Below are 16,043 nucleotides of genomic sequence, written 5' to 3'. Positions count from 1 at the left end.
ATTGCTCCCTGCCAGAAGTTGCCTTAGGCTTGTGGCAAGTTTTCAGGCCTCTACAGCCTCACTTTGGGCCACCCCTGTGTGTCTGGTCATTTACGCATGAGGGGATGGGTAACTTTGGGTGTTTTAAGTGGAAAATTATTCTTTGTTCTCTTTCTATGCACTTTAATCTTATTAGAGTTTTTTTTTTTCCTTTCTCATTAAGAGAATGCTTTGTCTTTATGTAGCATATGGCAGCAGATGGCAGAAACCATTTAGATTGTGAAGGTTTGGGGGTTCTTGGGGTACTACCCCTCACACTCCCCTCACTCCACTAAGACCCATGGTATAGAATATGTTGCCTCTTCAAGAGCCAAGCCTTTATCTTTTTCATGGCCAATTAATTGGGATTATACTTGGTAGACCATGTAAAAAAATCTAATCTCAATAGAGCATTTAGAATTTTTAAATACTGGGACCTCCCTGGTGGTGCAAGGGGTTAAGCACCGCATTATGAAGCAATCCGCAGCCTCTGCAGGATGAGTTCGATCTCTGGCTGGCCAGGGAACAACCCACATGGCAAGGCAGACCTCTCCTGTCTCACCCGCTGCTCCCCTCAGCAGTGTTTTTCAGTCAGTCTGCCTGTTCTGTTCCCCACTCTGCTTCTGTTGAATCCTATCAACCCCCCCACACCCGGGCATCTCTGGCCTGTACTCCAGCTCTTGTATGCATAAATAAATAAATCTTTAAAAAAAGAATTTTTAAATACCTAGATATAGGAACACCTTAAGACACTGCTTTTTTTTTAATCACTGAAATCCAATTTTCCCAGAACTTTAAAATTCTGCCTTTGTATAAGTGATGCCAATATTTTCTAAATCTCCTGATTTTATGGATCCAAATAAAACTTTTACTTAACTATTTGAGACAACCAACCTGAATAATCACAATAGTCAACATTTAAAGGAAAAACAAAATGCAGGAGAGCAATCCAGTTATGTAAAGTAGATGTCACTATGGCACTGCTTCCATTTCATAAGGCATTAAAATGAGTGGCAAACAGCAATAACATAGAATAAAAATAACAAAACCAACAAAGACAACAAAGTTTGGTAAAAGTAAAGGAAATAAACGATTACTCTGAAATAAAAAAATGCAGATATTTGAATGTTTTTACAGGAAAAAAAGGTACTTTTCAACATAAAAATTGAACCTGTATATCCAGATTTTAAAACTCTCTTCTTTGTGCTTAAAATTACTTAGGGATTCCTAAGAGAAGTCAATAATGCCTACAGCCCATTGTTTTGTATTAAGTTGTGTCAACCCCACTTGACAGATAATCACACACCATCTATCTCGTTGTCTGGGGATAATGGCTGAACATTAGTCATATGATTTTGAAAACACACAAAAATACACATACTTGCACTTCAAAGAATGATCACTAATTCTTACTAAGTGAAAATTAAAATGTCATGGTGCTTCACTCTTATCGTCTATTCAAACATTTGATAGACAAGTTAAATAAAAAGAGACTAAAGTCATGAACCAAACCAAGACAAAAGATGTCCTTAATGGCTGAAAATCAGATGTCGTGCCCACATTCCTGAAAACAGACTTCAGACCACACAGTTCTGCCCTCCTCAAACAAGATAGTCATCACATAAGAGAATTTAAGATGTAACAAAGCAAGAGAAGGCTGAAAGGTGTTAGCAAAAACTTCACATTTCTATTTCTATAATCAGGTTATGGTGAAATTAGGGGAAAAATTTTATAACTTTCTATTGTCTATATCAGATAGATTAATTTATTAATGTGTTAACGTATGTCTTCTTATTAATCTTTCCACTCAAAATTTCAACATATTTTGTAATACACTGAAGGAATTGCTAAATTTAACAACCATAATAAACCACATAGGGCACAGCTTAATATAATAAAATCTGAGATGTATAAATGTAAGATTATAGAACAAGGGAGCATACGTCCTTTGCATTAAGAAGAATTCAAGCAGAAAATACATAAAAAGTAAGTGTGGATATGAAGAATGGCTGGGGCCTCACTTTATTGGTAACGGTCCTAAATATAGAGCAATTTGGTACTAAAATACTATAACCATGTAGTCAGTAGAGTCAATCCAAACAAATCTTTAACTCAATAAAAAATCTTTAATTTACACAAATCATTTCAGAAAATCACCTGAAAGCAAGAACTGCCTGTTATTGACCTTACCTGTCATTACTGAAGCAAAAGGCTGTTGAGGATCAAAAGGACATTTCAGTCGGCCAGACTCCAAATTATGTGTGTCGAGTTTGAACACAACTTCCTGTTATGAGAAATCGTAACACAGATGAGATTTTCAAAAATACCAGAATCAGCAAGAACATAGGAGATAAGAACTAAATCCTAACTCATTTATTCAATACAAACTGATTGAGCAAACAGCATGTGCATCGTGCTGGGCTCCTTGACTCTTTAGCAAATATTATTTCTGGCAAGACTCAATTCTCATGTTTTAGTCTCTATTTGCCCAAAGTAGTAATGACAATTCTGAGTGAATTTCAAATGAAAGCAGTAATTTATTCATCAATTCATTTAGTCTGGGTCGCTATTATTATTAAAATCATTATCAAACACACACTTTTCTTAAGCCTAATAATTAATTCATTGAGCCTAATAAAACCAACTTCCTCATCTAAGAAACAAATTCACCACAGTAGTTAAACTTTCAGGTAATGAAGCATCTGCAACTGTACCAAATTACATAAGTCTTGTGATATTTTGCAATATTAGTGACATAAAATTATGTCATTTTTCTAAATGTCCCTGAGGCAGGCAGTTCATTTTCAGAACTGTTGATTCATGTGAACAACAACAACAAAAATCCCGTTGTAGTATTTTCACTATTATGAAAACACTGTACACATTAAAGCCACATAGTTATTTTGGCTGAAACATCTATTTTTATTATAGTGGCCACAGACAGAATGACATTGGCAGACTTTTAATATTCAGGAAAAAATAACATCTTAAGTTAAACTTTCCAAGAAAAATATGAATGCATAATTGATGTAGCCCCAAGAGCTTGAGAGTTTCATAACAATGACAAAACAACGATCTAGCACAATGCTGATGACTCACCCTGAAAAGGCACTAGTTAGAGAAATTTTCAGATATTCTCTGTAGATGGTGATCTACAAATTTATTTCAGAGTACACATGTAATAAAGGAGAACCATTCAGTGTTACCTCTCTAGAAAACAAGCAATGAAGCAAAAGAGAGAGGACACATATCATTTGTGGTATTACACTGTCATTCATATTGTTTCTTTAAAAGCACATCAGTAACTACTACTTTATGAACAAATAGTAATAGCAATTAATATAGTATTAGAAAGTACTACTCAGCTATAAAAATGATGAAATCCTATCATTTGCAACAGCATTGGACTCAAAGGGGATTATGCTAAAAGGAATAAGTCAGGAGAAGGAAGACAAATACATGATAATTTCACTCATACGTGAACTGAGAGAAGCAAAACAAAGGAACAGACAAAACTAAATCAAAACACACCCTAGAAATCTGACTGCAGAGTTGAGGCTAGCACAGGGGAGAAGAGGGTGGAAGGCAGGGTGTATATGGGGCTTTACAGACTATGGCAGAGCAATATGGATGCTGTGTGGTATATAACATACATCTGAAGAGGTGGAAACTATTCCCCTGAATCATATAGTATTGTAAACCAATGTTAGCTCAAAAAATACAAAAACATAAAAATAAAAAATATAAACAGTATGATTAACATTTTCCATTTCTTACTGTTAAGTAAATGTACTTTATTACTAACATTAATGGTTATTAACAATTAATAGGTACTAACAGTGTGTCAGGATCTTGATCTACATCATCTCATTGATCCTTCACTAAAGTCTAATGATGTAGCTATGTTAAGAACTATAGCTTTACAAGGGGGATGGATGCTGAGGAAAGAAGGGGTTAAAATACCTTGTTTGGCATCACTTTGCTAACAAAAAGTAAAGCAGGGCCTTGAATTTAGTGCTATCTCCAAAGTTCATGCTCTTAACTAATTCAGTTTCTGAATTTCAAACTCATGAAATTAAAAATGTGTTGAAATAAATTAAGACACTCATTGTCACCATGTAGCATGATCAAACCCAAGATGTTTAGTTAGAATAGGTCAGTTAGTGACAAGTTGTGATGCCTAGGCCTGAGAAGGGTCTAGTGAGAACACATTTAAGGCATGCTACCCAACTGTGGACAGGGGCAGAGATCTGTCAAGAAAAGGTACTCTTAGATAGTGGCACATTATTCTCCATCGGTCAAACAAATTGCTGATACTTAAGTCCATAATGGGACATTGAACCCTGTGCTACAGAGGAAAAAAGGGCAAAGCTGAAAAAGCAAAACCAAGAAAATATCTAGAAGAAAGTCATAGTTGATGTAAAGAGATAAGCCATTATAATTGTATAGTCTTCTGTTGTCAAAATGCAACATTTCATTAAATTTTCAAGATAAGCTTATAAAATTGGTATTTGTGGAAGATGAGTCCAAGGTCTCTCATAATCTCCTGGTGAAAGAAGACAGCAGGAGAGCAAGTATCCTTCAGAGTCAGCAAAATGATGTAAAAATGACTGATTAAAAGGACTTCCTGAGATAAACTGACTAAAATTATATGGCTCTCTAACTTTTGAGACAATTTAGATTTTTTTCATGAAATCATAAAGACGAGGTTTGTATTACAGAAGGGAGACCCCAAGAGAAAGAAAATATTTTCAGTCTAATTATTGAACAACTATGAACACACCCAGTATTGTGTGTGTGTGTGTGCATGTGTATAGTCATAATAGTAGTAGATGATATTATTTTTATATAAAGAATATATATATATATATATACTTATGAAATTCTTGCATCTTTATCCTTCTGTGTTTCTGTTGCCATTTTGGTTGAATATTAGTGACAAGAACGAAGCAAGTGCTATGCCAAAGCTTAATCATAAATTTTGTCATTTTATCCTCAAAATAATCCTGTGGGTAGTAATATGATTATCATCATTTTACTGACTGGAGAAGCTTAGAAGGTTTGTGCCCTGTGCATAGACCACAGAGCTGGTAATGATGGGAATCATCATTCAAACTCTGGCTCCTCACACTCCAACTTTGAGTTGTTGACAACACCCATGACTTCTGTCTTGAAATCCAGATCCAGCTGCCCATTTGGCAGACCCTGCTGAACACTTCTCTATTGCAGAATGTACAGAATGAATTTACCATTTTGCCCACAAATGTGTTACTATTTTCACCTCAATAAATAATGCTACTCCCCAGCTCGCTGCCAAGAACAGAATCTGGGATTCATTTCAGCTTTGTCCTCTTTCTTCACATTGTCCCAGCCACATGGAACAGTAATGCCCTGAAAGGCAACTTCTTCCACTCTGTCTTCTGTCCCTGCTATAAATGTTGTTCCTTCTTCTCAGTCACCTTAGAAGAAATCTTACTATTTAAAAACTGTAAATCTTCTATGTTTCTTCTGGGAGGACAATAATTTCAAAGAACTAATAATTCATTTTAAAAGTTAACTATCTTCAAGCAGGACAGAAATACTATTACCTGGATTCCTGACCCATGGGAAAACTCATAAGGCTTAACACCCCTATGTACTCATAATTCTCTTATTCACAGAACTTGTAAATTTGACTGCCCCTGGGCTTCATGACAGTCCCAAGCTAAATAATTAGCTCCTTCTAAATCCCCTTTCAGCACTTGTGACTTTTAGGAGCTAAAGAACACTGTTTGCATCCCACAGCAGGTTGCAAGTTTGGCCTTTAGCCTCCAGCCTCAAAACACATCCAAGCTGTGGGGCTATCTTAGATAATTACACCCTATACTAGGAGCTACTGTTATATATTACCCTTCATCAAAGCGAGGCAAGAGAGCGCGTTACACCAGCAACAAAGAATGATGGATTCAAGTTGCCAAGTCTCCTAGTGGTTCAGAGATTTAACTATCAGGGTTGCTTTATTTTCAAACAGTTGAGTCTGGTCTGCTTAGACAAGTTGGTTAGAGAAGAAAATTTATCTAGCCACAGTTGTGGGTTTGATCTCTGCATGAATCAGTTAAACCAATATAAAGAAACCTGTTCCATAAGACCAGACTTTACTTTCAAACACACAACCAATTATCCTGCAAATATGTGTGGTTATTCATAAGAACTACACACATAAACATGAGCATGACAGTGCAACCCGCCAACCCATACAAAGAAACAATTTAGAGAACATTTTCCAAAGCTCAGAGGGGCAAACTTGTTCTAGAGACAGACTGCCTTAGTTCAGTTTCCTTGCTAAACCATTTATTAGTTAGGTGATCTTTGGCCTGCTATTTAATTCCACTGAGACCCCATTTTTACTAACTTGTAAACTGGAAATTATGAAGGTACTAACTTCATTAAGAGTGTTGTAAAATTCCAAAAGTTACGCCATGTAAAATACCTGGCACAGTCCACAGCACAAAGAAAACACTCCAATGTAATAGTTAATAATTAGATTACTGAAATCTACATGTTTCTCATTGCTTAAAACACTCATTGGTGGCTAGAATACATTACTCCTAATTAGTACTTCCCTTATTCTACTTTGTCAATTTGGTCCAGCAGAAATAACGAATGTAGTGAACAAATGAATATGTCTACAATTTTAAGGAGATTGTTATAATTTTCCATAATTAATGTGCCCTGTTGTAAATATGTATAATAGGTCAACTTTGTTGGATGGGAAACATATTAATTTATAAAACAGAATTTTAAGATCTTATGAGAAATGGATTTTTATTGACAGCAATCTGTTATATAGATCTAACCATAAATTTAGAAAGCTCAAAATAAAGATATATATGGAACTTGAAGTACTTTCAACATTTTACATAATTTTGATCAAAAATGACTTTTAATTAAAAATTACATTACGCAGATAAAGTATATAATCAAAATGGCAACCCAAAAGTGGTTGGAACATGAGTTTTTATACAGTTGAGAAATAATATGATACAAATTTTTTTCAGATATAAAGCATTTAATGTCTCATAGTGAGTACTCAATAAATATCAATTGGCATTACCATTGTTATATTTCATTAACATTCAGATGCATTTTTAAATTTTTTTCTGCAGTATTTTAAAGCAATACCATTTTGCCTGAAAATACATATTTTTAAGTTTTGTTAAAAATGTTAATACTCACGGAATTTTCTGATAGTTTAAATTTTTCAATGTTTTCAGTGATAGAAGAATTTCCAGATTCCTTCCATGGTTACCTACCATATACATACCAACTCTGCCTGATATTCAGCCTTCTGCCTATCACTGTCATCAATTTCCCTTGTTTCCCCTCAACCCAACCCCTCAACTTTTGCTCTAGGTGCCATTTTCTTTTCCCCATTCAAAGGATAACATTCCAGGAGTTCTGCATTAACATTCCCCTATTACTGGCTGGTTCCATTAGCATACAAGCATGCTATAATTTTCTCCTGAATTTAAAACTTTCTCTTGACCACCCTTCCAACTAGGGTTCATTTCTCCCATCATTTGCAGCAAAACTCCTTGGAAGAGTTATACAGTATGCCTTTTCCCCTCCATGTTTTTAACACTTTTGCACTCAAAGTACTCACAGTCACTTACATTGGTCTTGCAAGGATTGGTAAAGGGCAGAGAAAACTTCTGCTCGCATTATCATGAATTTGGAAAGCACAGATTGAAGCATACTTATTCAGAGAACAGTTCTACAGTCTGAGTGAATTCATATCCTAGTTCCTGATTCAATTTTTACACTTAAACCCGTCTGTTTTAAGTCATAAACAGTAAACAAATTATATTTTCATGTGTTTTCATTATATTACCTCTTTGTAGACTCCAAGATCAATATATCCACATAATGGATGAAATGCTCCAGTTCCACACACATAAATATGAGTTTTGTTGTAGGGCTGAAGTACTCGAATGAAATTTGCACACTCTGTCTATTGGGCACAAAAATAAAAGCATTACCACATAATTCAGGCATCTGAAAGATTATCATTCATACCACCTGCTTTCTAAGCAGATAAATCATCAAAATTAAGAACATAATTGAAAATTATTTATGAGAAATGTTTAAATATGACTCAGCAACAAGCAAAACAAATATAGAAATTGTGGTTTAAATGAGAGACTTTGAAACTTCTGACGTTTGAAAGGTTTTGAGGTAATCACAGCACCAGAATATATATCTGTAAAGTGATATCAAGCATGGCCTAGAAAATGAATACTGATGTTCAGTCTAGGTCTACCCAAGCTATTCATAACAAGCCTTCCCCAAACATGTCACTTTTGCAGGTAGATTACTTAGAGCTAAGAGCAGTTGAGACCCTGCAGGTTCATAAGAAAATTGCACCTCTTCCTTAACTACCCAAAAGTATGGAAATTGGGGTATTACCCAGAATTGGGTTTTTACCAGAAATAAACTTTCTACTGGAGAAAGCTATCTATATGGCAGGGCAAACATTTACTTGCAAAGCGTCTGGTCTTCATCATGTGACTCTCCTCTTTATGCAAGTCATTCTCCTCTCTTTAAAGGTCCATTCCTTACCCCATTCCTTAGCTCAGGATATTGATCCCCTCATTTTGCCCACTGGCTTTGATATACAAATGTATACAGATTTGCCATACGTATGTGTATGTAATTGTGTTGTTTACTCCCACTAATCTATCTGGTGTTAATTTGATTATGTGACCCAGAGGGTAGGGTAAAATTTCTTCTCTTACCTGATAATATCTATATTTTCTTTTAAGAATTACCTAGAGGAAAAATCCATCATGTTCTAAGAGTCCCACACTGTCTATCCCATGTGTAAATCAAACTGTGTGCAACATTAACTGTCTCAGCTACACTGAACCCAGATACATATTCCTCTGTATAATCCATTTTTATGGACCAGAATGTCCTACCACTTTATTTCCATATATTTTTAAATAGTACAGAAACTTTAAGATTCAGCTTTAAATTCCTGTTTATTCCAAAAGTCTCCTCCATTTTTTACCAGGTCAAATTTTGAAGAAATTTTCATAAGCCTGCTTACTTTGCATATTCTTAGGTTTTAATCTTTAAAGTGATTTTTAAAAATAAGTGTTTTAAGGAAGTATGTACATAATGATGACCTCTCATTAACTTCCCAAATTAATTATTTTCTATTCCTCATTTATTTGTAAATAGTAATTCTTTTTCAGAGTACTCATCCTTGCTATCATATAATTTCAATTTACCTCCCTTGAACAATTCTTTATCTTTACATAATTATTGGAAACAATCTCTTAACCAGGGCTGCATGATTCCTGGACCAAATGACCCTTGAAAAAACACTGGGCTTTAGCATACTTATAATCTAAGTTGACTCTACTGAGGAGATGGGCCAGTGTTTACTATGGAAGACGAAACATAGGAAACTCGATTTTCATTAAAAAATATCCAGTTACTCCTCGTTTGAGTGGTCACGGGATCCTCACCACTGAGGCACTGATCTAATTGTCACTCTTGTTACCAGGATGTTAGAGGAATACATTAAAGGAAAAAGACAACGGGATATCATAGGATAAGGTTGTTCTTAAAATTTTTTTTTTAATTTATTTATTTATTTATACAAGCAGTGGGTACAGTCAGAAGCGTGGGAGGGCGAGAGAATTCACAAGAGCCAGAGCGGGGAACAGAACAGGCAGCCTGAAGTACACTGCTGAGGGGAGCAGCGGGCGGCAGGAGAGGTCTGCGCGCCATGTGGGACCCTCCTCTGGTGGCAGAGGATCGAACTGGCGTTGAAGAGGCTGCGAGCAGCTTCGCAACCCAGCGCTCAACAGCTGCGCCACCAGGGAGGCCCAAAATTAAACATTTTAAAGGAAGAAATTGATAGGGTTGTTATGATTGCTATGTGGATTGAACAAAATAATATAACATTAAGTAACTATGTAATCCTTTCCCGGTTTTAACCTATACAAAATATCAATATCCCAATATCCCAGTGACTGCTCTGATTTTAGAGTGAATAGCTATGTCTGCAAATCTACTGTACTGACTTCCTACTTTCTAATAACCCATTATGCTAGTTTCCTCACTTCGTGAAATGTTAACCAAGAAGTTGTTTATGAAGTTCCTCCTTTCCCTAAGACAGAGTTGATAAGAAATAGAAAAACGTATGCGTGAGTCCTGAATCATCTGACACAGTTTACCAAAAAAAGTCAGTTCCCTTCAATGCTTTCTGTAGGTAAGCTGATAGAGGGTGGTTCTTTAAGCAGCCTAGAAACAATGAAAGGTTTCTAGCTGTCCCAGGGAGGTGGTGGTGGGGTGGGGTGTGGGGGGAAGGTTTCTAGCAAACCTGGGAACAGAGATATTAAAAAGATAAAGTCTCTTTAAATTTTGCTGAGGGTAGACATTTCAGCCACACTCAATAGGGAAAAACTTTACAATTATTTCTTTTAATCTAGAACCTCTCCTTTCTAAGTCTCAAATATTTTGTGTTGTTTTCTTTCTATTCAGAAAGCTTCAAAGTTTGTTTAAATAGCATGAGCAGGGCTCCCCTGGTGGGGAGCGGAAGGGCTAGGTTGCAAAGCTGCCCCAGACTCTGCAGCGCCGGTTCGATCCCCGGCCGCAGGCAAGGGTTCCACATGGCGCGCAGACCTCTCCTGCCTGCCGCCCGCTGCGCTCTGGCTCTGGTGAATTCTCTCATCTTCCCGTGCTTCTGACTGTGCCCAGTGTTTGTATGAATAAATAAATAAATCTTTAAAAATAAATAAATAAATAGCTAGCATGAGCAATGATTAACTTGATTTAATTCACTTAGCTACCTGCATGGCTATTAATGGCAACATAATTCTATGAGGCATGAAGAAAGATAACCAGGAGAAGCAGGGTTTTTTTTTTTTTTTTTTTAAAGTTTCCCTGAAAGTTGGCTAATTTGTGAGCTAGTGCCATGGCAAGGATGTTGCACTTGACCAAACAAGCCAATTCAGTAATACATAGAGTAATACATTCAACCTCAGTGAAGTACTGAATTTCTCCTTCCTTCCCTATTTCCTCTAACTATTCCCCATCCTCCTTATTGGAAGAGAAAGAGCAGAAGACATAGACCTAGAGCTAAAATATAACAAGAAAGCAAATAAGCAAGAGAGAATTAAAAACAAGTATCAACTTTTCAATTCTTTCAAGTAAATGCATAATTAAATAAATAAAACAACCTGAATTAATACTTGGAGAAAAGTATTTTTCTATGTGTATTAGTCATATATTAATACTTGAAATTCTGTTGGTTTTTTTTCCCTGGATGTCTGGACAAATATTAGCAAAACCCAAGTACTTAAAATTCTCTAGACTTATAAAAAGTCCAATTAAATAGAATGCCCCTTTATATATATTTCTGATAACTGACTTATAATCACTAATTTTAATTTATTTAAGATATGAAAAGACACTAACTGAGAATCTGATCTAGTTTTTATTTTTTCAGGATATTGAAATATTCAGAGATTTTTTTATGATTTGCTACATGCCTATCATTGTGCTACATGTTAGTTATATCTAGCAGAACTTAAATAGAATCCATTCTGCAGATATGTTTATGCCATATAGTGTTGAAACATTTTAATAAGTTGTCAATACATGAAAATGTAACTATCATATTTCTCTCTTAAAAATAGATAAACTAATAGAGGATATTTCTGTAGAATAAAAATCTGTTGTAGTCGAAGACCAAGGAAAAACATTTTAAAGACAAAATACTGAGCAATAAGCCTATTTAAATATCTTAAAAACCTATCTATCAAATAGGATAACTGAGAAAAGAGTTTTACGAGAATGTAATATGCTTACATAATATATTTTCAGTGCATATATACATATATATATATATATAGGTCTTGAATATCTATAAATAATCAGTAAAAAAAGCAAATATTAAATTTAAAAATGAACAAATGGTAGGGATTTGCCATTTTAAAAATAACTAAATGCCTAGTATTATAGTAATGAAAAAATTTCAAACTAAAATAACATGTTCTTTTATATTGGCAAAGATTAAATATATTTATTTTATTCATCTATGTATTACTACTAACTTTTAATTATATGTTGTATTAGCAAGGTAAGGGGAGATATGCCCATTATGGAGACACACTGCTAGTTAGAGTATATAAGACAAAGTTTCTGGAGGGCAATTCTGCAATATGTGTACAAAAATGTTTACATCCCTTGACCAGTAATTCTACTAAATAATCAAAAATGTTCACACTGTTTATATATGAGGTTTTTCAAGTGCAGCTTAATTTATAATAGTAAAAACTGGATAGAAACCAAAATTCTAACAATAGGGGATTGATGAAATAATATATAAAAGAATGCAGTGTAGCTATTAAATGTAGTGTTATAAAATGGGATTTAATGACATGGGAAAATGCTCATGGCAATCTGCAAAGTGGGAAAAAAAGTGTTTTAAGGGACTATGTATACAATGATTTCATTCTGAAAAATAGTAAATAGATAAGATAGAAGAATAAACATCAAAATGTCACCAGCTATCTCTGGATAATGTTCTTGGGGGAGGAGATATTTACAGATGACTTCTATATAATTTGCAAACTCTGTACAATGAACACTTTGTTTTACTTTCAGAGTTTCTTTTTTAAGAAAGAATGAATGTAATCTTAGAACTTCAGAGAGGAAAGATCCTTTAACTATATGTAATCTCTCTAGTGACAGGCTGTGTATCTCTAAGGTTAAGCTGACAACGGAACCCAGGCTTGTCGACAAATGGTGCCGTTTTTTTTTCACCTGCACTGAGCTGTCTAATGCACTCCTTATGGTCAGAAGTAAAGACGTTTCTTTGTGACATTTTTTGGAATAATATTTGAAGCAGAAACAAAATACTATTAAGAAGCTTTTGTCACCTCTTCCCTTACTTGGGTTAAACTAGGGACTGAGTCAAGAGCTAGGAATAGTTGTTTGTTTCCTTATCCTCCACTGCCCTCCCCACTCCAATTAGCTAACTTTCATTATGGTAAATAATTCACTATTTTTCAGTTATATAGTACCTTTGTGTCAAGGCACACTCTTTCCAAACACTTGTTAATCCTAAACACACTCCTGGGAAGTGAGTAAAAATTACTAGAGAGGAGGGAGAGGAGAGGGTCATGCCAAAGGCAGTGAAAGATCTCAATCAAATCACACTCTTGTCTCAGCTTTCTGTTGGTCTCAATCTCTGAAATCCTGTTTAAAATGAGGATCTGTATTATGGTGATACTGAAGAGAGAAATGATTTGAGGGATATGGTTTTCAGACCTTCTATATGGATTTCAGGTCTTTAAATGTAGATTATAGTGTTGAATAAGAGGAGAGACCTTGGAGCAAGTCTTGTGGATTCCGTACCTGGCTTCACTATTTACCAGATGTAACATTAGATAAGTCATTTAATGGCCTAATTTTTCCTATCTGGAAAATGTATAATTATAAAATCTAGCACACAGTATTGCTGTTAGGGTTAAATGAGATTATAAATATAAAGGATGAAATCAGCTCCTGGAACAAGGTGCTATAAAAGTGTTAGTTGTTAGTAACTCTAAAATGTAATGTGATTTTAAAGGGACAAGTTAAAAAGGAGACAAAGACTTCTATTAATCCTCCATGATTCAATATCTGAATTTACAGACTTTAGTAAAAGAGAAAACACTCCCCAAATCTCTAATCTTGGGTTAAGTAGTAGACTGTATAAAAGTTAGAGGCAATTACTAATTCCCAGAGACAATTTAATTGGAAAAATAGTTTCCATCTACAGGGTCTTGCCAGCTCTAGGATACCACCTCCAGAAATCTTTATCACCTTTTGTTTCAACTTAACCATAGAAGCATTTGAGTTACTATGTAACTGTAATTAATGAACATTCTGAAATGAGAAGACTGTCACAATTAAGATGCTCAGTGATTGTTTGACCTTGAGTGTTTATTCTTCATCTAGTCCATGGGAAAATTGATATTGGTTTACTGTAACACATTTAAAATACCTGTTTCTGTCTAACCTTCCAACCATACTCTCAATACCAGTAAAATATGAAAGTGTTCATACTGTTTATTGCTTAAGTGTTATTCAACAAAATAACTGTGAAGTATCATAACCAAAGCATCTTTTCCCCATGAGTTCCAAGAGTATTGATGCTCTTGCAGACCTGGGCAACTGATCATGCTGAGGTCTTGCCAGGATGAAAATACAGAGACATGGAAGAAAGAATAGTATATTCTAGAATAGTTTCCTTGATTTTATTTCTTACACAATAAATGTAAAAACTTTTCTGTTTCCATTGGATGCTAACATTTCCTGATATATTTTAGTTAGCATAAATGTTCATGAGCAGATCACATTAAACATTAACTGAATACAAAATCAGGCATAATTAAAAATATTTTGTTTTGCCTTGATGATTTTGTTTTGCAAGTACTATTACTATGTACAGGCACCATTTAAGTAACATCTGCATCACTCATTAGATTGAAAGTGTCACAAGAGTAGATGCTGCATCTGTTTTATACACATTTATGTACATATTTAGGCTTTTAATAAATATTTTTCAAATAAATGAATAAACATAAGTGGACAAATCTGTTTTCTAGGATTTGTAGTCTTGTAAACTCCCCCTTAATTTTTTTAGGCATCAATTATCATATTGTTTTACTTTTATCACATTAATAAAGTGGGGTATTTTTAATCTAAGTATTGTTTCATATAACACATACAGTATTTGTTGTTAAATATGCAGGCATCATTCAGCTTAACCCTCCTGGGATATTGTGTTTAGAGGCAACTTTAAAGGATGTTGCAAGAAGAGCCTCATGATGTCCGTGTTTCTGCCCAAGGTCAGAACCTTTTATGTCTTGAGTTACATTCAGGAAGTGATTTATTTTGCTAAGAAATAGCAATTTTCCCTATCACCACAGTGCAAGAAGTCAGGGCAGAACACTGGGCATCTGGCCAGAATCAGAGCAGTCAGAAGAGACAGAGCCACAGCACTCTTCACTTATTACCACAAATGAAACAGGCAAGACAATTTGGGGAGCAAGTAGGACAACTTGAACAATGCAAAAGCAATTCAGTCAAAGATAATTAGGTTTGTGAGACTTGTCTGAGGGTTTTTCTGGTCCTTATAGCACCTTAAACTAGAAGTTTATAATAAGACTCCACCACTTGTCCTTTTTATTTCATATAATGTGCTTAACCAAATTTTACAGTAAATCATTTCCAGTTCTTATTCTAAAATGCTGTCATTCACTTTCAGCCAATCCTTTTCAACATCTCTATAATGCTATCTTTGAAAGAATTTTTCTAGATGTCATAAATTTAATTTCAACCCAAATGATTAAATTGTATGTTTGCAATGTTAAAATGACTGATGACTTTTGTACACTTATAAAATAACATGTATATAAATGAAAAGTACACAATCTTAGCAAAAACATACTTTCTGATTTTAAATTTTAAATCTATTTCAAATAGATTTTGAATCTATTTTCAAAATTTTTGGTGCAAAAGAACAACAATATCCATGGTTAATACTTTAGAAGGTATTGTATTTTTAATTTCTGGGAATAATGTCATTCCTTTTGGCAAAGTAAAAACAGCTTATATCTTATATCATTTAATTGTTACAGAGAATATGTTAGTGTATTCTTAAAAATAATACACTAAATGCCAATAATTCAAAAAAACTCAATATATTTACTCTCATAGCAATACCAATTTAATAGATATTAATTAAAATCTCATACTTACATTGGCATCTTTCCCAGCTAATTTACATAATTCCACCCGTTCCTTTGTAGCAGGCCAATAAATCTGTAAAAATTTCAAGGTATATTAGAATCAAGGTATATTAGAACCCTACAATTTAATTAAGGAAGTGAGCACATAAAATTAAAGAGAGGATATCAATCCAAGAGGCTGGTTTTAGATGTGTGAGAACTTTGAAATTTAGATATTTACAAAACTACCCT

General features: G+C 34.5%; 1 protein-coding gene across 1 annotated transcript in view; it reads right to left on the bottom strand.

Moving 5' to 3' along the window:
* Positions 1-16,043, bottom strand: part of SEMA3D (semaphorin 3D) — a gene marked incomplete at both ends in the record, with an annotated part of 115,426 nt that overhangs the window by 65,068 nt on the left and 34,315 nt on the right. Inside the window, 3 exons of the mRNA XM_084229319.1 lie at positions 2,209-2,302; positions 7,889-8,008; positions 15,823-15,885. Of these exons, the coding sequence (XP_084085445.1) occupies positions 2,209-2,302; positions 7,889-8,008; positions 15,823-15,885 (277 nt within the window). The remainder of the gene's footprint in view (positions 1-2,208; positions 2,303-7,888; positions 8,009-15,822; positions 15,886-16,043) is intronic.

The sequence above is a fragment of the Talpa europaea genome (genome assembly GCF_964194135.1).
Source record: "Talpa europaea genome assembly, chromosome: 3".
NCBI classification, from domain to species: Eukaryota; Metazoa; Chordata; class Mammalia; order Eulipotyphla; family Talpidae; genus Talpa; species Talpa europaea.
Note: the sequence above shows the minus strand (reverse complement) of the source record. Positions and strands in the feature narration are given on the sequence as shown.